Source organism: Crocodylus siamensis, chromosome 5 (assembly GCF_052110815.1).
Source record: "Crocodylus siamensis isolate JL-2025a chromosome 5, ASM5211081v1, whole genome shotgun sequence".
NCBI lineage: Eukaryota > Metazoa > Chordata > Crocodylia > Crocodylidae > Crocodylus > Crocodylus siamensis.
The window spans coordinates 72812512-72831653 of record NC_143399.1 but is presented as its reverse complement, the minus strand read 5'-3'; the positions used below and the strand labels follow the sequence as shown (position 1 = coordinate 72831653).

The 19142-nt window shown below is 55.8% G+C and overlaps 1 protein-coding gene across 1 annotated transcript; it reads right to left on the bottom strand.

The window, feature by feature from the left end:
- Positions 1–3005: 3005 nt before the first annotated feature.
- Positions 3006–18775, bottom strand: LOC149864256 (sacsin-like). The gene is made up of 7 exons (XM_090049009.1): positions 18259–18775; positions 17539–17626; positions 17225–17336; positions 16735–16881; positions 14821–16204; positions 14410–14498; positions 3006–14051 (listed from the first exon to the last, which is right to left on the bottom strand). Exons 1-7 carry the CDS (start codon positions 18651–18653, stop codon positions 3217–3219), a joined length of 13050 nt encoding a protein of 4349 aa, XP_089905135.1. The 5' UTR covers positions 18654–18775; the 3' UTR covers positions 3006–3216.
- Positions 18776–19142: the final 367 nt, after the last annotated feature.

Below are 19142 nucleotides of genomic sequence, written 5' to 3'. Positions count from 1 at the left end.
GTTATCAAAATCTGCAAGGCTCAGCAGCTGAAATTATAAAAGAGGTACTATGGAAAAGTTGAATTTCTGAAAAATGGGAAGCCACATGAGGCGGACGGGGTCTGCCCAGAAATGTCCAGTAGACAGGTGAAATGGAAACTTCTCAACTTCCTAAGATATGCCAATGGTCTGGAGGTGCAGCATCACAATTAGGGAAGGGAAGTCAGGTACTTGCAAGACTGGAGAGGAGTAACCCTTTTGCCAATTGCAGGCAAAGCTCTTAGCAGCAGTATGTCAAGTGAAGTCCAAGTCCATTGTGACAAGAGGCGGCAAGATTTAGCAAGAGAAAATCATGGACTGATCAGGTCTTTTTCTTTAGATCTTAGAATGAAGTGCTGAAGGTAGCAGTTCAGTATTTACTCCGTGGATTGGAGGTAGGTGTGTAATAAAACTTCACCAAGTCACTATGGAACATCTCACAGTGTTATGGAATTCCACAAAAATGATGGATGTTGCTGAAACTCTGCACGACAATTTTGAATACAAATCAAGAGAGCAAATTCACTGTTAGTTTTAGAAATACAGATAAAATTAGAACAGGTAAAACAAAGAACTAAGGAGCAGGGCAGCAGCATGTAGCCTTCTGTCTCCATCCCCCCACTTTCCCAATCTCCCTCCAGGTGATTTTGTGCAGTGTGCTCCTGTAAATCTTGAGTATAATTTAAACAATTTCAACCACAAATCTGGATTAAGAGCTGTGTAAATGAACAGAACAGAATATAGTTCATTGTATTTTATCTTAATTTTTATCTTAAAGATAAGATTTTGAAGAGTATATTTTGATTATCATATAGGCTTGAAGATCAACTGACATACAAGTACCAAATACGGGAATTTCAGTCAGTTCTGTGTTAGAAAAGTAGGAGTAAATATTTAGAAATACAGATAAAATGTATCCTCTTACCCCTTTGGTTCATTCTGGCTGGTGAGAGAAGTTACAAAGCAGGAAACGAGAGGCATTTCACTGATTTAGATGGTGCCAATATCCTCCTGCAGCCTAGCAGCAAGGGAGGTATGCAAAACACCACCATTGGTGTTCACAGAAGCTTCCAGAAAGATTGGACTCGGAATCAACATAAAGAAGACCAAGTCAATGTGTTTAAATACTGAGAACAAAGACTGAATCATTACCAACAGTGAAAAAGAGATCATGAATGTCAAAGAACATATATGTTCAGGCAGTACATTAACGGCAAGTGAAGACAATGAGAGACATACAGATGTCAGTCAATCACATGCATTAAAGCGTTTCCATCACTTGGAAACATTTGGAGGACAAATCTGACAAACCTAAAAAACTAAGTGCAAGAACATTGCAGCAGTAGGAAAATCATGTTCCTCTCCAAGCCCAAGTACCCAAAGATTTGTGTATATATCAGAAACATTTCGTAAGAACTGCCCAAGAAGAAAATTCAGAGCATTTTGACCTAAAAGAATGACAAATGAAGAGCTACAGAAGAAATCTGGGGTACAACCTACAGCCACAGAAGTAAAAGAGTAAAGTTGGAGACCCCCAGGCCATAGATGTAGCATGAAGAATTAAACCTTCCCCCACATAGTCTGGAGGTGGAAACCAGCAGGGAGAAGAAACATGGAAACTACAGAAACAAGGACAAGAGCAATAGGAAGGGACATCCAAGAACATAGCTCCACCTTGAATTCCATCCTGCCATGGGACTGTGCACTGGATTGTTGCTAGAAGGGGGGGGGCGTGCAGTCACATATTGCATGGTTAAGTTCAGTGCAGGTGAAGTGGAAATAGGACTGTGTAATGTTTGGGTTGTGTTCAGCATCAGGCACCTGAGAGACATTTCTGCCATTGGCACTGTCTCCCACTCTGCTCACGCTGTAGGTAGTGCAGTGAGGAGTGCTCTGGATCCTTTACCTGGGGTCTGAAAAGTGCTGGGGGCATGCTGGAGCATGCACGTTTGGGGACCAGCCAGGTGCCTCTGCACAGTGGAATAGGTTCTAGGTCCATCAGCTCTGCTGGAGAATCCCACTGTGGCTAACTCCCTGTGCCCTAGGACTGGTGCCTAGCACCTAGGCCAGGCCTTACTTGCATGAGTATCTAGCATTGGTCCTGGACAAGGCATGGGCAGCCCATGAGTAGAGAGGGAAAGCCAAGCTTTCCTACACAGCTCCCCACCTTGGGACCCCCGCTTGCCCACCAATCTCTTTCCAGTGTGCTCCTGTCCCAAGAGGTGAATCAGGCTGAAATGCAGCACATTGGTTCCCATGCAGGGGCCCCAATCAGACCCAGCAGAGATATGCCATTCCCACACCTGAGCCAGTCTGTGCCAGCACCATTAGAGACCCTTAATGGGATCTTTTGTGCACTTTGCAAGGGAGTGGCAGGAACTAAGACACTTCCCACAGTACCTGTCATGAGCACAGGGAAGTCTTAACTGGACTGAAGGGATGGCCTCTATCCAAGAGTCAGTCATTATAGGCCCCTTGCAACTTATCACAAGCACGAGTAGGCCACCCTCCTATTGTCAGGTCTCCCAGAAGCAGGGGACACAATGGAAACACCTCTGAACCAGTCTTCCTCCCCTCTATGTCACAAGTTGGTATGGATAGGGAGGTGAGGGTTGTTCTGCCCTGCCAAGGTAAAAGGGTATCATCTCTTACCCCATAGGTAACAAGCTGTGTGTAATGTCAACTCTGGATGGCGGGGGTGGGGGGGCGGGGAAGGAGTGTCAGGCTACAGGCTACGTAGTTGCTCCCCTGGTATGATGTAGCTTCAGATTTTTGGGGAAAGGCCCTGGCTTGGGGCATGGAGATAACATAGCTTAGCTATGGAAGGGCAATAGCATGGCTGAGTAGTGCCCAACAGCTAAATCCAGGGACGGAAGATGTTCTGAGCCTAGACCCTCTTGATGCATATGCATACACCACGGTAAGAAGTGAGGAGTCTGACCAGTGCAGAGGGACATAAATGAACATGGCACCATGACAGCAAAAACAGCAAATTTATTTCCCATAAAAAACAAAAACAAACAAAAACCACACAGACAACTAAGAATGAAGTGAGGAGCAGGGCTGCAGCATGTAGCCTTCTGTCTCCCTCCCCCTACCCCAATCTGGGAAGACCTATTCAGCCCTAAAAAGTTGCAGCCAGAAGAAACTCTTTAGTCCCTTTGGTACAGTCTCTGGCTTTGGCACCTGGGGGCAGTCTCATGGCCGGGACATATAGACGTGTACCACATCCAGCAGGCTCTGTGTCAGCCTGAGCACCTCTTGCTCCTTGGCAGCCGGGAAGGCCTCATTGGGAATGGTGGGTGGGTGGTGGTAGCTGGGATACTGTGTGGTGTTGTTGTCCACGCCATAGTCTACCAGCTTTTCCACCTGCCCCAGGACACCTTCCAGCTGAGGGGCAAAGGCCGCCACTTTCTGTGCCAACACGTCCAGCATGTGCCCTGGCTCAAAGGGCTCTCCATGGCTGAACATGGCGGCAGCCAGAGCTTTCTCCACGGCACGGTGGACTTTGTAGAAGACCCACTCAGTGGCATGCTGTCCCACATCATGGCAGGCTGCTCGTAAGTCACTCTCTGCCTGCCGGAACCAGCGCACAGCCTCCCCAGCCTGGGTGCTCCTGGCCACCTTGGTCTTCTGGTGTGACCAGAAATCATAGTGGAAGCTGCCACCTGCCTGCTCTGTGAACTGCTGGCGGCTCTGCCTGTGTCCGTGAGCCTGCTTGTCCCATGTGCCCCAGAAGGCACGAGAGCCCCTGGAACAATGTGGACTAGGACTGGTACTACTGGCAGGTTGCAGGTTCCCATTCTCTTCCAGTCGCTGGATCTGATCCCGCAGGTACTTGCACACCTCATTGGCCAGCTCCTCCCACTCCACATTCTTGTCAGGGTGGTAGCGTAAGTAGAGACGCCTGATGGCCTTGCGCCGTTCTGTGTCAGACAGTGCCCAGAGAGTCACCAGACAGGCATCCACCTCTTTCTTTATTTCTGCCAGGGACTTCTGGTACCACTTCTCCCGCTCCTTGCTCAGTCCCTCTGGGTCTAGCACTGGTACCACTGCTGTACTAGGGCACCAGGGCTTTGGCTGACTCCTCTTAAACTGGTACAGGTCATTGGCAGTGACCTTCTCATGGCGCCCAGCTCCCAGGTCAATGCGGTAGGTGGGCACCTGCCCACCTTCCAGGAGCTCCAGCACCACAGCATACAGGTAACGCTCCCCTGGTGCTGCTGGGTCCAGATAGCCCACATAGTCATGCTGGGAGAAAGTGTTAAGGATGCTCATGTCCAGACAATCATGCCATTCTCCAGGGATCTCCTCACCTGGTGGAGGCAGGGCATAGGCATTAGGGTAGGGGATGGGCTGCAGGGGGACCCCTTTGTCCTCCAACACTTCAGCAACTTCACTTGGGTTCTTGCAAGCCAGCATCTCTCTGAGGATGTTCATGGAATTAGGGAGCAGCACTTCTCCAAGCATGCTGTTCACCTCTGTGGCCAAAGTGTTTGTAACCTCCACCAGCTGGCGGACTGTCGCCTTCTCCCAGTGCTGCAGATGGATGCGGCACCGCCTTTCAGCATCTTGGGACACATAGATCACCCGTCCATGCTGGCTGCCCTTCACCAGCTTTCCCTGGTGCACTAGCACCGTCCAGATCTCCTTGCAGCACACCACCTCCAGCTGCTCTCCTGAGAAGGCCCCAAGCCAATCCTGCCTGGCTTCCTTTCCCACCTCCTCCTCGCTCTGCCACCTCCACAAGGACATCAAGCCCTCCTGGAAATGCTGGGAGACCAAGAGCCTTTGGAAGTGCCTCTGATGCTCACAACGGTCACCGTAGTGACACAGCCTCAGCAAATTCCTCTCCAGGCGCTGCTCTGTGATCTCTGACAGCATCTTGGGTCTCAAGGCCAGGGGCAGTAGTTGTACCAGCTTCCCGTGCTGGTACGCCTGGACAGGCAGGTGGCATTTGGAGAGGTCCACCAGGAAGTGGAAGGTCTGCTCCAGGACTTTCCTGAAGTGGCAGGAGGTGCAGTTGTTGTAGACCAAGGTATTAGAAGGGTACAGTTTCCCATCAGTGCAGGGCAAGTTTAGCTCCTCCACCCCAGAGAAATCTGCCTGCTTCTGCAAGATATGGAGCAGCTGGAATAGGTGCTGAGTTGCCCTCAGCACCGTCTTGGTGAGGTTGGGCTGCAGGCTTTCCTTGTCCTTAGTCTCTCTGTAGATCTGACTGAGGGTCCTGATATAGTGGTGAAGGGAGGGCTCCAGCTCCACCCCCAGCTTCTGCAAAAGCTTGGTGTAGAAGCCCAACTGTGGAGATGTTGTGAAGAGGTAAGGGCGGAGCTCTTGCTCATCCTGTAGGGAGATTACCACCTGGCTGGGCTCTGCCACTGCTTCCCCTTTCACCAGGATTGAAGGGACTCCTGCCAAGCAGGTAGCATCAAAGCTGTCCAGGTTATCCTGTAGGAAGGCATACATGCGTGTGAGGGCTTCTGTCCGCATCTTCTTATCCTCTTCAGTTTTGCACTGTGCGCGGCAGACGTTTGCCAGGTTGGTTGCAACCAGCATGGTTGGTAGCTTGACCAGTACCCCAAGCCGCTCCAACACGGCCTTGCTTTCCTCCTCCACAGGTGAGCACGGCAGAATCACGACAGCAGTCCAGGCCAGGATGATGGTATCTTTGCTTGAGATACCATTGCTGCACAGCACTGCACCCTTCAGGGCCACTGGCTGCGTAGGTGGGGCAAAGGGCGGGTGGAAGCTGCTCAGTTGGGCTGGCACCTCTTGTGGGACCAAGAAGCGGATGGTGGAGACCTGCTGAAGGAAGCTGTCCTGCAAAGAATCACTCTTCCAGGACAGCAGGTGGCACAAAAGGGCCTTGCGTTGAGCAGGCAGGCTCCCAGCCATGGCACCATCCAGCACTGCCTTCTGCTCGATCTGCCTGGCCAGCTCCACAAAGTCCTCCTCCAAGAGCTCCCTCTTCATGCCCACAGCCAGCAGAAAGGTACGCACCTTTAACTTGCTAACCTCCATCACCTTAAAGAACACCTCGGGCACGAACTTGGCCTCCAGCCCCAGGTCCTCAAACAGCTCTGAATCTTGGTCGTAGAAGTAGGATGCTTGGCGCAGGACCCCATCCCTGTCCTGGATGAATCTTATAGGCTGGAAGGCTGGGAAAATCATCTTTTTCATGACCTTGTACTCCTTCCCATCTACCTCCTGGATCTCAAACAGCATCTTCAGGGTGTCCTGCAACTGTCTTTCAGAGAAAGAGGACAGGCAGGGAAGGAGATGCTGAATGAAATACTGCAGGTCATTTAACACTGGGAGCTTCAAGCCCTGGGAGAGCTGCTGATTTAGGTCATTGTTCTGCAAGCAGATGGTCTGCGCATCCAGCTGGTAGAGCTCCTTGAAGGTATCAGATGACTTGGCGATTTTGGTATGTAGGACATAGACATTAGAGTATGGAGTCAGAGCTACTCGGTTCCCCTGATGGGTCTGGAACAGGGGCAGGGAACGGAACTTGTCCAACAGGGCCTGGTTACACACCATCTTCTCAATGTCCCTGAGGAAGAATTGCAGCAGCCTGTTGGTCTCATAGGAGTTCAGCTGGTCCCAGTGAAGGTCTGTCCTGGTGGCCAGGTGCCCCAGTAATGTAGGCAGGTTATCAGGCTGCAGTGCACGGGGTTGGATGCAGAACAATGTAATCGTAGAAGGCAGCAGGTGGATATCCACGTTGGCAAAGCCCAGCTTGCTCAGGAGTTTACACATTTCATCCCTACTTGGGTAGAGGATGGAGGGGAGGTCTGACAAGGGTACCAAGTGCTTTGTCCCGGACTGGGTGTGGCAGACAGGGAGGACAGCCAAGTCCTTAAGAAGGGAAATCAAGTCTTCAAAAGCTTCTCCTCTCACAGCTTCTTTCTTCTCCCTGTTCTCCTGACAGACTAGGGTGTCAAAGAGGCTCCAGACTTCTTGCAACCACCTCTGGTTTTCTTGTAATTGGCCCTCCCAACTTGGGTGGCCCACCACCTCCTGAACAAACTGGGCAGCCTCCCGGAGGGTGAAGTCCTGAAGAAAGCCCTGATTCTTGAGGCATCTGATTTTGAAGGTCGTGAAACAGTCAAAGAAGCGGTGGTGCTGCTGGGGGAAGAGGCGGTACGCGTCGCTGTAGAACACGGGTTTCTGGGTACAGAACTGCCGTAGCATGCCATCCCGGGTCACCAAGAGGGGCAGCCCCTCCAGGTCCTTATCTGGGACCTTCAATCCCACCCATCCCATGCAGAAATCCAGCAGGACAGAGCAGCGGAACTTGTCTTTCAGCACAGTCTCCGAAAGTGGGCAGGGCAAACTCAGGGGTAGAGCCTTGAGGAAATGGCACAAGGAAGAGGGTTCCAAGGCCAGGACCTTCACACCTGTTCTGGCAAACTCGTTATAGATCTGCCGGAGACCCCGGAACGCTGGGACCAGATGCATGCCAAGGCTCTGGAGAATGCAGTTCGTATTCTGGTCTTTCTCCTCCAGCAAGAAGTAGGGCTTTTGGGTTAAGTCTCCCTGGCCAAGCGTGGTCCACCTGATGCAGATCTGGTCCATTTTGAGTAGGGAGGCAGTCTCCATTTGGTACACTGGCACGAGAGGCAGGCACTTCTCCTCTATGTGGCGGTAGACCTGTCGGACAAGTGGCTGCCAGCATGGGGGAACGAATTCTGTCACAGCAGGGAAGTATGCCAGATAACTGCTCTGCAGCTTCCTTGAGCAGTCTGAGAGTGTGCGGAAACATAGTGGCTCCTGCCCCAGTGTCTGCCGCAGCTGCTCCAGGAGCTCACAGTAGAGAGGAGTTAGGACACACCGTAGCAAGAAGTCATTCCAGGCCTCTTCAGGGCTCCTGTTATTGGCTTTGTACAGGTCACGACGAGCTGAATCCACAGCAAAGTTCCCATTGACGTGGACAGGAAGGCCGGTTTTCACTGGCAGTGGTAAAGTGCAGAAGGCCCTGCCTTGCAGGTTCACACCCAGGCAAGCTGCCACAGCACCATGGGGCAGGCGTGCTATATCTGGAGACTCCTTAGCTGCATCCTGCACCCCAACCTGCCTGACCACCACCCAGTGGGTGCAGGGCATGGAACCATTGTTCCTGACCTTCATATTGTAGGCAACCATCAGTGGCTTGGCCCCCTCTCCATGCTGGCAGCACTGGGTGGCCATCTGGCTCAGCTGCTTCTGAAAGTCCTGCCTCTGGGCCACATACTCTTCCCTCATCTCTGTCTCCACCCGCAGCAACTCCCGTGGAAGCTCCCCATCCTCAGGGATCTCCGAGAAGACCACTGTGCGCAGGTGGTTAAGGAAGAGGACCAAACTGTCTGCCTCTTTCTTGAGTTCCTCCAGCATATCCTGGATGTCCTGTTCACGCACAGCCTGCTGGCAAACATGTGAGCGGACAGCCCCCTCTGCTGTACGCAGGGGCAGCCGGAAGAGCACACCCTGGCTCAGGTCAAAAAGACGGGGCAGGAATGTGTCATAAACGTGTGGGAAGGTCTTCTTGAACTCACTGTTGATGCTAAAGATGGCACCAGGAAGCTGCTCAGTGGCTACTGGCATATAGAAGAGGTTAGGGTCAAAGACACCAAGGGCACTGTCGCCCGTCAGGAAGGCAGGGCAGTCAGTCAGATGGTAGACAGTGTTGAAACCAAGTCCATACTTGCCAGTCATGTCCTGGCGCCCTCCCTTGCCCCCGCAACCTAGGCGCTGGATGCCCTCAATGTCCTCTTGCTGAAGCAGCTTGTCATTGTAGACACACAAGGCAGGGCCCTGGAGCTGGGCCCAGTCCTTAGAAAAGATGCATTCAGTGGGGTGGTGACGCCGGTCCCACACAAAATGGATCTGACTGGCGCCAGCATCATCAGCATTCTGCAGCAGCTCCTTCAGCACATCATGGGTAGAGGAGTAATCCTGCAGGATGTTCTGCAGACGCGTTTTCAAGTCCTCCCGGGCCCCAAACGCTGACACCCATGGAGTGAGCTCCAGCCCCTGCATCTTTCTCCTCTCTAGCGCCCGGTGCCTGGTGGTGGGGATGCCACAACGTATTGCCACATCCCGGGCAATCAAAGCATGGCACAGCAGAGTCCCCTTTTCACGGGGCAGCCAGGGTGTGTCATCAAAGTGCAGCTTGCTGAGGGGACGCAAAACTCCGCTCTGGTCTGGAAAGAAGATGCCCTGGGCTTGGTAGGTGCCAACTGCCTGTACTTCTGGCATGGTCTCCATCAGCCCCGAGTTCACCACCCGCAACACCAGCTTCTTCTCCTCCTCTGACAGGGGCTCCCCACTTTTCTTCTTGGCCAGTTCCTGCAGCACCAGGATGTAGTCCTCCAGAGAGAAGTTCTCCTGCAGCCCAATGCACTCCCAGAGTGCCTTGAACTCCTTGTACTCCTGGGGCAGCTTGTGCAGGTATGGGGAAGCATCAAAAGACAGCATGTGGGCCACTACCTTAGCTGGAACAAACTGTTCCCCCACCAAAATGAAGGGGAATGCACGGCCCACCTGAGCCACTTCTTGCGCGACTCTGGGCTGTTTCCCCACCAGTTTGTCCAGGTAGGTATAGCATTGCTGTGCTATCTTCTGTACCTCTAACCTGGGCATGGCATTGGAGCCCTGGCACAACTCCCTCAGCTGCTGCAGCACCATGCCAGATGTTGGCTTACGGCTCAGCCCCAGGAAGGACTGAACATCTAGGGAGAGCTTCAGGTCTTTCCCCAGGTCCTCCTTAGCCAGGATAGGCTGGATTAGACCCACCAAGCTCCGGTACTTATGAAGGAACAGGGAAGCAGGTGGGCAAAGGTCACGGTGGGCACTGGGCAGAGTGGCTGGCAGAAAGGGGATGGTGCGGAAGATCACCTGGGTAGTGTTGTTCGAGGTCTCCTTCAGGAGGCTCTGCAGGAGTTCCAGGATGAGGCAGGAACGCTGGCAAGCCAGCTGGCAATCATGCTGCCAGAGGGCCTGCACTGTATGTGCCCGCCCTATCAGCTCCTCCATGGGCACAGCATCCCTGGCCATACCCAGGTGCTCTAGGCGAGACAGCCTCTCCTGCATCAGGAAGCTTGGTCCCATAGGGAAGCACCCATCTTCTGGATCATAGAGTGGGGCAGCCCTGCCTGCTGGGTGCACCAGCTTTCCTATCAGCTCCAGCTGTCCCTGGGGGCTGGTGGGGATGCATGGTATGGATACCAGGAGTTGATCCAAAGCAGGGTCACTCATGTCCAAGGCATGGAGAACCAGGTCATTGCGCTCAAGGGTTTCCAGCTTAGCCAGGTTGGCAAAGACAATCTCCTGGTAGAACCTCCTCCAGTCATATGTATTGGCCAATATAACATCCTTGTGGCCACTTGCTTGGAACCCAGCCCTCACCCAGTCCGGCAGAGGCACAGCCAGGAATGGTTTGGGCAGAAACTTGGCAAAGACTCTGGCAGCCATCTGTCCCACCTGCTTATGGCAGACAATGGCAGTATCCAGGAAACAGGCAGATTTCAATGAGCACCATTGCTGACCATTGGAGAACAGCACCAGGTCCTCCTTAGAAATACCAGCAGCCATGGTGCGGTAGAAGGTGGTGGCAGTCTCAGTGAATGGGTACCTGGTTTTGCTGGTGTCAGGCCAAAAGGTATAATACTCATAGCCCTTCAGCACACCCTCCTGGTCCATCTCTCGAAGGAAAGCCAGGGCATGGAGCCAAGCAGCCAGCACTGCATCACACAGCAGCACATGATTCCATTTCCCCTTGGCTGTAGTGTCCCAGAGACCTTTGCGGTTGGATTGGACAGCAAAAGTCCCATGGATGTGCAGGGGGAGCCCAGAGACAATGGGCAGGGGCAGAAAACAGAAGACACGCCCTTCAAAGCTGGTCAGGTCTGGAGCCCACTTCCCTGTTGAACAGGGGGTAAGGGGCAGGGCCACACCAGCAGCGGGGGGTGAAGGCTGAATGCTGTCACTTGCACCCTGCTGGAACATTGCTAAGGATTCGCCTGTGCCTACACAGGTGTGCACCAGATAGTGGCTCTCAGTGCAGTCCAACTCCCATTGCACCATCAGCTTCTCTATGCTGGCAGGGCCCTTCATGCAGCTGCCAGAAGCCTCTTTGGCACAAAAATTCTGGATCTCCTCCTTCTGTAGTAAGGCCAAGGGCTGAGCAGCTTCTGGTGAAGGGGCCCCATTAGGAAGACGCCCCAGTGACACCTCCTGCACCCGCCTCAGGAAGAGTAGGAGGAGGTGGCATGAGTCTTGGAAACTGCGCTGGAGCTGCTCAACCTGATCCATGTGGAAAGCCTCCTGGCATATCCTCGACTCCCGGGCCTCTTCCTCAGTGCGGAAAGGCAGGCGGAACAGTGTCCCTGGGAAGTCAAAGGGCTCCTGCACCTGGCACCCGAACACCCCCCAGTAGGGCTGGAATTGCTCAGCAAAGGTGCTGAGCACCACGGGGCGCTGGTGCAGGTCCAGGCGGATGCCAGGGCAGGCTGGGTTGGGGATATGTTTGCGCAGGTGGGTGACATTTGGGTCAAAGATCAGGAGAATGGAGCCACTAAGGATTGATGGCACATCAGTCACATGGTACACGGTGTTGAAGCCAAGGCCAAACTTGCCAATCTTGCCCTCCTGCCGCTCCTTGGAGGCACTGCCCACCCGGGTGATGTTGACCAGGTCCTCCTTGGTGAAGAGGGCATTGTTGTAGGCCCAGAGAGCAGGACCATGGCAGGCAGCCATGCCAGGGTCCAGTAGCCTGACAGAGCTGCCCCCATTTCTGGGTTGCCGCAGATCTAGCAGGAAGTGGCAGGCTCGGGCCCCAGCATCCTCAGCATTCTGGAGCAATTCCTTGAAGAGGTCAGCCTCCTCGCTGTACTCCCGCAAGATGTTGCGGATGCGCAGGGTGATGGGTTCTGAGGGGCCCCATGCCTCAAACAGCTCCGGCTGCAGCACCCGTGTGCTCAGCAGCTCCACGCCCAGGAAAGTGGCAGTGGTGGGGGGCACTGCTTCATGCACTATAGCCAGGTCAGCCTCCTCCCCTCCCAGGTTGCCTAGACTGGCCCAGTCAATGTCACAGTACAAGGCTGAGGAAGCCGGACGCAGACTGAAGCCATCCCCTTGTGGGCCCTGCACTGGGACCATCAGTTCCCCATTGCCATGATATCCTCTGCTTTTCAGCCAGTCCAGGATGGCAATCACCAGCCTCAGCTCAGCACCCGTGCCACTACCCTTTAGGCGGGCATCAATCTCCTCTGCCATCTGGCACAGGGCCTGGCTCACATCCGTCTCAGCTACTGCCTCTTGGACCCCCCAAGCCAGGAAGAGCCTGCAGTAGGGCAAGAAGTCCTGGGGGACCTTCCGGATCAAGTGGCTCAGGTCCAGACCTTCAGGGAAAGACAACACCACATCCTCTGGGAGGGAGAAGCCCACACCATTCCACACCGTGGCACCCACTGGTGCCACCCGGAAGTCATCCAAGTGCTCCTGCATGTGCTGATAGATGCCATACAGCTTGGACACCACTGTCTGGGCATCCCTGGGCTGGAAGGCCCGTACCATGCACAACAGGTTCTCCTTTACTTTCTCTGATGGGGGCAGTCGGCTCAGACCCAGCCTCTCCTCTGCCTGCAGCCCAAAGGCACCCGTCAATGCCATTGCCAGCCCCACCAAGTGAACATACTTAGCTGATCGCAGCATCTTGGGGGGAAAGAACACAGTGGTCACTTGGGGCTGTGTTGGGTCAGTAGCAAGGACCCAGGCCAGGTTCTGCAACTGCTGCAACTCCTTCTGACTGAAGCGAGCCAGCACTGGGGCCTGGTTGCACAGCTGGATCAGTGCCTGAGATTTCTTCCTGGCACTTTCCAACTCCCCAGCCCTCTGAAGGGTGCTCACAGCCTGGGCAGCCTCCAGCATGTCACTGGGGTTGATGCCTGCTTCATCCACCCTCAACCCCAGTGCGCAGAGGGAACTGAGCACAGCCCGCTCTCGGAAGGCAGCAGGTGGGAACCGCTCAGGAGCTAGCAGGTCCAAGAAGGTTTGATTGGTGGGGTCAAAGAGGTCACTGGCCCTTGCCAAGCTCCCACTGCAGTCCAGGAATGCCAAATTCTGGCACAGCACCCGCAGCTTGGAACTCTGCCTCCAGAGCAAGTCTCCGTTCCGTAGCACCCACAACAGCAGCTGCCTGGCATCATTTGCTCGCCTGGCATATGCGCCAGCCTCAATAGCCTGCACTGCCTGCAGTGCCAGCTCTGCTGCCCCCAGCAGGCCATCCCGAGTCTGCAGCAACAGTCGGCGGTCTGCCTCATCCTGACAATACAGCACCGGCTTTGGCAACACCAGGTCCTTAGGCACCACTGGCACTGTGTTCCGCTCTAAAGCCGGGTAGTTCCTGCCTGGCACCAGGTCAGCAGGGTGCAGGGACTGGAGGGAGCGCATCTTCTTGAAGATGGGCAGGCTGCCCAGAACCTCAGCCTCCTGGTGAGAGAGGGAAGAAGCTGGCGCCTGCGAGAGGAAGAGGCGGAGAGCACAGACCTGGTCTGAGGAAAGGAAGGCCATGCTGTCTGCCACACTGTCCACACCCAGGTTGGCAAAGGCTCTGAGAACATTGCCCGGTGTGGGCACCAAGATGTAGGTCGTCAACTGGCGGTGACAGAATGCCGAATCCCAGCTGGGAATCACTGTGCAGCCCAGCCTGCCCAGCACCGTGACCACCTCCACCGGCAGGCTGTGTTCATCACGGCTCTGGAACAAAAGAGTACTTTTTGGAGTCAGCCATGCTAGCCGGATGCAGTCGCCCTGGCCCACAGGGCTCAGAGGGATGAGCGGGTGCCCCTCCAGTTGTGTCAGGGAGGGAACATGGTGCTCCAAGAAGCCCCAGAAGGCTCTGAGCCACTGCCGGGGAGGCTGCCTGGGGGAACGATCTGGGTGCCAGGTAACACAGGAGGAACCATCTTTGCTGTACCAGTTTGCAGGGAGGGATTCCTTCAAGCTCTGCACAACAAGTTGCGGGTCCAGAAGGACAAGATTTCTGAAGAGCTCTGTGAAGGGGAAGAAAGGAAAGACACCCTACATCAAAAACAGAGCCAACCTCAGACTATGCTCTCACCCCAAGGCCAGGAGAATGTAGTCAGTTTGCATATAGGCTCATGGTGAAGGGGATGTGGAAACAGCATTAGGGGCTAGTTACACAGGCACCTCATGCTGAGGTAGGTGCATCAGGGACTAGTTGTCCAGGGGCCCCTCACCCAGCACTGAGAAACAGCACTTGCTAGGGTGGGATGTGTTACAGGGGACTGTGTAACAGTACAAGAACTGTCATAAAAAAGACAAACAAACAGTCTGCCTCATCCAGATAGGCAGAGAATAGTGGGGATAGTCCCAGCAGGGCTCTCTTACTTTTCTTTGCGATCCAATGTAAGTGCTGCATCAGGGTGGCTGTCAGGTCCTGGGGCAGAAAACTCTGAGCCAGTCCAGGCAGAAGAGTCCTGGAACACAGCAAGGCAGAGGAACATGGTGAGGCTGGCTTAGGGAGCCAGGGTGAGAGAGGGCTTATGACCTCCAGTCCAGAGGCTGCAGGCTCCTATGGTCATTGGCACCTGAACCTCCCCCTCCCTCGTTCCATGGGTGAATGTGTAGCCCAGTTGTAAACAAAGCTTGTGGGGCTCAGTCACACTGCCAACAGCAAAACCACTAAGTGTTTCTACCTGTATACCTGGGGCCAGGGCTCTATAGGTAACCCTAGCCATAACCAGGGCCTTCTCTCCCAGCCTGGGTTATAGCTGGGGACATCAAGAGACAGACACTTACCTGGGGAAGGCCTGGCTGTCAGCATATACCAAATTGACATCATCACCAAACTGGACGAATCCACCATCAGCATGTGGCAGCAACGGCAGCCCCTCCAGCTCCTGGTAGTGCTTATCGCCTGCCACATACTCCAACAAGAGCCGCTTGTCAGCAGGGGACAGGAGGGTGCCAACATGCTTCAAGACCCCCCGCACATGGGCCCGTGTGGCCTCCCTCATGACTGAACGGTCCTCAGCACCGACCACCAGTGCCCGGCGCACGTGGGATGGGATCCTGGCCAACGGCTCATGTGCCTGCAACAGGACCCTCTCCAGAGCCTCCCCTAAAGGCCCTGTAGCCTCCTGCTCTGGGAGGAAGATGGCATCAGCTGCTCGGAGCCTGCGCAAGCTGGTGCTGTCAGCTGACACCAGCACTTCCATGGCAGTCAGTTCTCGGCATATCCGAGCCACCAGGCTCCGATAGCGCTGCTGGTGCTGGCTCAGCTTGGGGTCCGGCCAGATACCGTAAGGGTCGACAGAGAAATGGGACACAGATGCCACAGCGTGGCGATAAGCCAGGGGCAGCATCTCCTCAGCCAGCATCTGGTTCCAACGGGCTGAGCCATCCCGCTCCTGGTCCTCCTCAGCCCACTTAACATGGCGCCGATCATCTGTCAGGTGGAAGGGGGCATTAACATGAAGTGGCAACCATGTGACATTCTCCTCTGTAGCCGGCAAGGGCAGAAAACAGCAGAGGCGTCCAATGCAGGCATCACGTAGTGGATAGGCCAGCGCCATCTCTGCCACACTGCCCAACTGGCCTGCCAGCTCCTCCAGCTCTGGGAAGGCACCTGCCTTTGTGGCCACTGAGACCACCAGCCAGTCTTGCCCGGGCTCCTTCCCAATGGCAGTGCCATGCAGAGACACGGCCATGCGGCAGGCCACAGAGACCAGCTTAGCAGCAGCTGCGGCATCCTGGTTATTTGAGGGGCCATTGAGAGGGTGTGGGGCAGCGACAGCCTCCAACAGTTCCACGACAGTCCCATCATTGGCCACGATCTTGAGGGCCACACATTGCACATGGCGAAGGAAGAGGAGACAGATGGGGGCATCAGCAAGGAAGGCCTGGAAGAGCTGACGTATACGCTCTGAGCTATATAGGTTGTCCGAGATGGCTGAGGTCCCACAGCGCAGTGGGAAGCGAAAGAGGGTACCAGGGAAGTGCCTAGCTGGTGGGGCAGCCTCCTCACCATGCCCTAGCACCTCCAATGCCTTCCAGAAGGGCTGGAACTGGTCAGCCAGCTCCGCAGCATCCTCCAGCTCCAATAGCATACCGCCATCCTCCAGTACTGCCTGCTGCGGGTCTAGCATGCCCAGCAAGGAGCCACTCAAGACAGCTGGCAGGTCTGAGGGGAAAAGAGCCAGTAAGTAGGGATGTGCCAGGCAGGCAATTTGGTAATGACAGCTCAGAAGTCACCCTACTAGGGGCCCAGGCTTGCCTAGAAACCTGACCCCTTACTCTTCCTGGCAGGAACCCAGACTCCAGAAGCCTCCTAAGCCACCCCCACCCCAAAAGGGGTCCAGACTGCATTAGAAACCCCTGACCCTCCATCCTCCCTGATCCTTGCCTTGAAGCAACTCCGCCCCCCCCCCCCCCACACACACACACACAACCCCAGCCACCAGCAGGGAGGCTCACTCTCCCCCAAAGACCCTCCCCAGACCTCCCCACCCCATGTGACTGTGGCAGGATCATACCCAAAGCTTCCCCCAACCCTTGTGCCCAGAATTCTGCACCCCCTTCCCCTTCCCCATCCTCTCCAGCAGCCGGAAGTCACCATCCCTCTTGCCTGGTGCACATCATCCCACCCCTACTGATCCCACCCCAAACCGAGCCCCCACTGCCCCCGGCAGCGCAGCGCAACACAAGACTCACCAGTGATGTGGTAGACAGAGTTGAATCCCAGGCCAAAGCGTCCCACAGTGCTGGGGTCACGCAGCTTGTGACTGTCACCCGTGCTCTGGATGCCATCCCAGTCCTCTTCACTGAACACCCCATCATTGTACGCCAGTAGCGCAGGGCCTGGGGAGGCAAGGCCATGAGTCCAGAGACCCTAAGAGCCCTCCCTGGCACAGACAAGACACTCCCTCAACTAGTCCCCGGCATTGCCATGAGAAAACTGCCCCCTGCCTCCACAAGCATGACAAGCCACACCCCTGAACCAGTCTCCCAGTCTAGCTAGGAGCAAAGGCCCTACAAGATCTGCCCCCAGCCTTACTCCCATAGACTGGGCCACAAGCGACAGACAAGATGAAAGGAAGCCACCCCTTGGACTCCATTGCAAGAGAACCCTGCCAACCCTCCAACCCTCTTCCTTGGCTCCCTTGCCCCCTCCCTAAGCCCCTGGCCTGTATCCCCACCCTACCCTGGGCTCGTTCCAGCCCCTTGGTAGCCAAGGTGCAAGTCCCATAGCTGCGCTCGTCATACAGGAATACCACCTTGCTGGCATGCGCATCATCTGCATTTTGCACCAGCTCCTGTTGGAGAAGCACAGAACCATCAGAACTGCCCCAGCACCACCCCAGAGGACCCAGAACCCTGGGTACTAGCCCAGGGTCAGCAAAGGAGGGGGCTGGGCTGAACCCAGGACCCCTGGGTTTTTGCCCAGTTCAGGAAGGCAAATGGGATCAGTGGCTGAGGGGAGGGAGGGGCTGGGTTCTCCCTGGTCCCATAACTCACCTTCAGGATCTGACCCCCATCCGGGTACTTGCGCAGGATGCTCTGCAGGTATTTGAGGAAGGGTGGAGACCGCTGCCGGAAGCCCCTCCTGGAGGCAGCAAGAGAGATGGTTGCCCTGTGCATTGTTTTCCCAGTTACATCCACAGGCCCATCTAGCCCAGGTGTGTTGCTCCCTCCCAGCCCCAAATCACATTAATTTCACTATCCACTGCCCCCGCAGCCTGTGTTAGCCTGTCTGTCCCAGTAGACGAGACTATTAGGGCCCAGGGTGAGCTGCAATGAGCCCTTTTCATCAATTGTTGTGACACAACTAAGTCCCTGACTTCATAGATAGCTGGGAGGAACAGGGGAACTAGAGGATCTGGACCTCCCCCTCTGGGCAAGGTGAAACAGTGCCTTTGCCAAGTGCTAGGAAAGGTTGCAAGCCTGGAGAAGGGTGTGTGTGTGGGGGGGGGGGATTAAAACAAGAAGCTCTCCCAGTTACCAAGTGCCCTCCTCACCCCTGCCCCACACCCCAGCGCCCCCTCTCTCCCACCCCACAGAAGGTGCCCTCACCTGCCACTTGAAATGCCAAACCGCAGCCCCTCTCACCTCGTGCACAACCCTACATCCGGCCCCCTTTCATCATCTCCCTCCCCACATGGCTGCTGAGCTTTGCCCCTCGCCCTCATCCCCACCCCCCCACCTCGCCTGACCTCACCCACCACCCCAGCCCCTCACCTCTGTGGCCGTCCTGATGCCATGAAGAAAGCTGCAAGGAAAAGAACAAAAGTCCATGAAAGCCCCACCTGTGCCTGAGCTCCCGGCCAGACCCACGAGAGAGGGGGCAAGAGCAGCCCAGCTAGTGATGGGGCTCCCGCAGGCTGCTGCAGAGCCGGGCGGACAAGGAGGAAACTGAGGCAGGGGGAGCCACGCAGCCTGAGGGGCGCGGCCACAGAGACAGCCCAGGCGTCCGGGCTGCCCTCGCTCCAACTAGCGGATCCCACCCCGCGGGCGGGGAGCGACCCCAGGAGTCCCGGCTGCCCCCCGCCGCCGCAGCCGGAGCCCCGGCGGGGCGGAAACCCGACCCGTCCCCACAACCTGTCGTGCGGCCGCCGGAGACGCTGCTTCACCATGGGCTACTGCTCGCATCAGCCGCCGCCTTATACGCCCGGCTGCCCGCCCCGCCCCCGGTTCCCGGCTGCTGCCACTTGAGTTTCGATTCTCGGGGCCTGAGCAGCCAGAATCTCGGTTTCCTTCTGCCAGGCGGCCGGCACGGGGCCGGCGCGATAGGCCCTGTGCTGGGGAGGGCATCACCTCTGCTGCCTGAACACAGCTGCGGGGTGACACGGCCTCGGCACTTGCCCTAGCAGCCAGGCCCCCGGGGTCTCGCTCGCCTCTCATTGAGGCTGGGGGAACACCTGGCGACATGGGACCCCATGTGCTGTCACAGGCGCTGCACTGTAGAGGAAGCTCCGAGGGGAAGCTCATGGCCAGGCCCCAAGCAATGGGGTGGTACTGAGATCCAGGCCCAGGGGCCCTGGCAGGGCATCTTGGGGAGCAGGGGCAGGCTAAGCAGGGTGTGCTTAGATGGGTAGGGAGCAGTTTGGCCAACAGCAGGTTCA

Bases quoted from the DNA above. Each gene is read 5' to 3' on its own strand.
- LOC149864256 (XM_090049009.1), bottom strand. From the start codon at position 18,653: ATGGTGAAGCAGCGTCTCCGGCGGCCGCACGACAGGTTGTGGGGACGG. The intron at 17,337-17,538 runs GTGAGTTATGGG...CTTCTCCAACAG, and splicing joins ATGGGGGTCAGATCCTGAAG to GAGCTGGTGCAAAATGCAGA. The intron at 14,499-14,820 runs GTAAGTGTCTGT...GCTGTGTTCCAG, and splicing joins GACAGCCAGGCCTTCCCCAG to GACTCTTCTGCCTGGACTGG.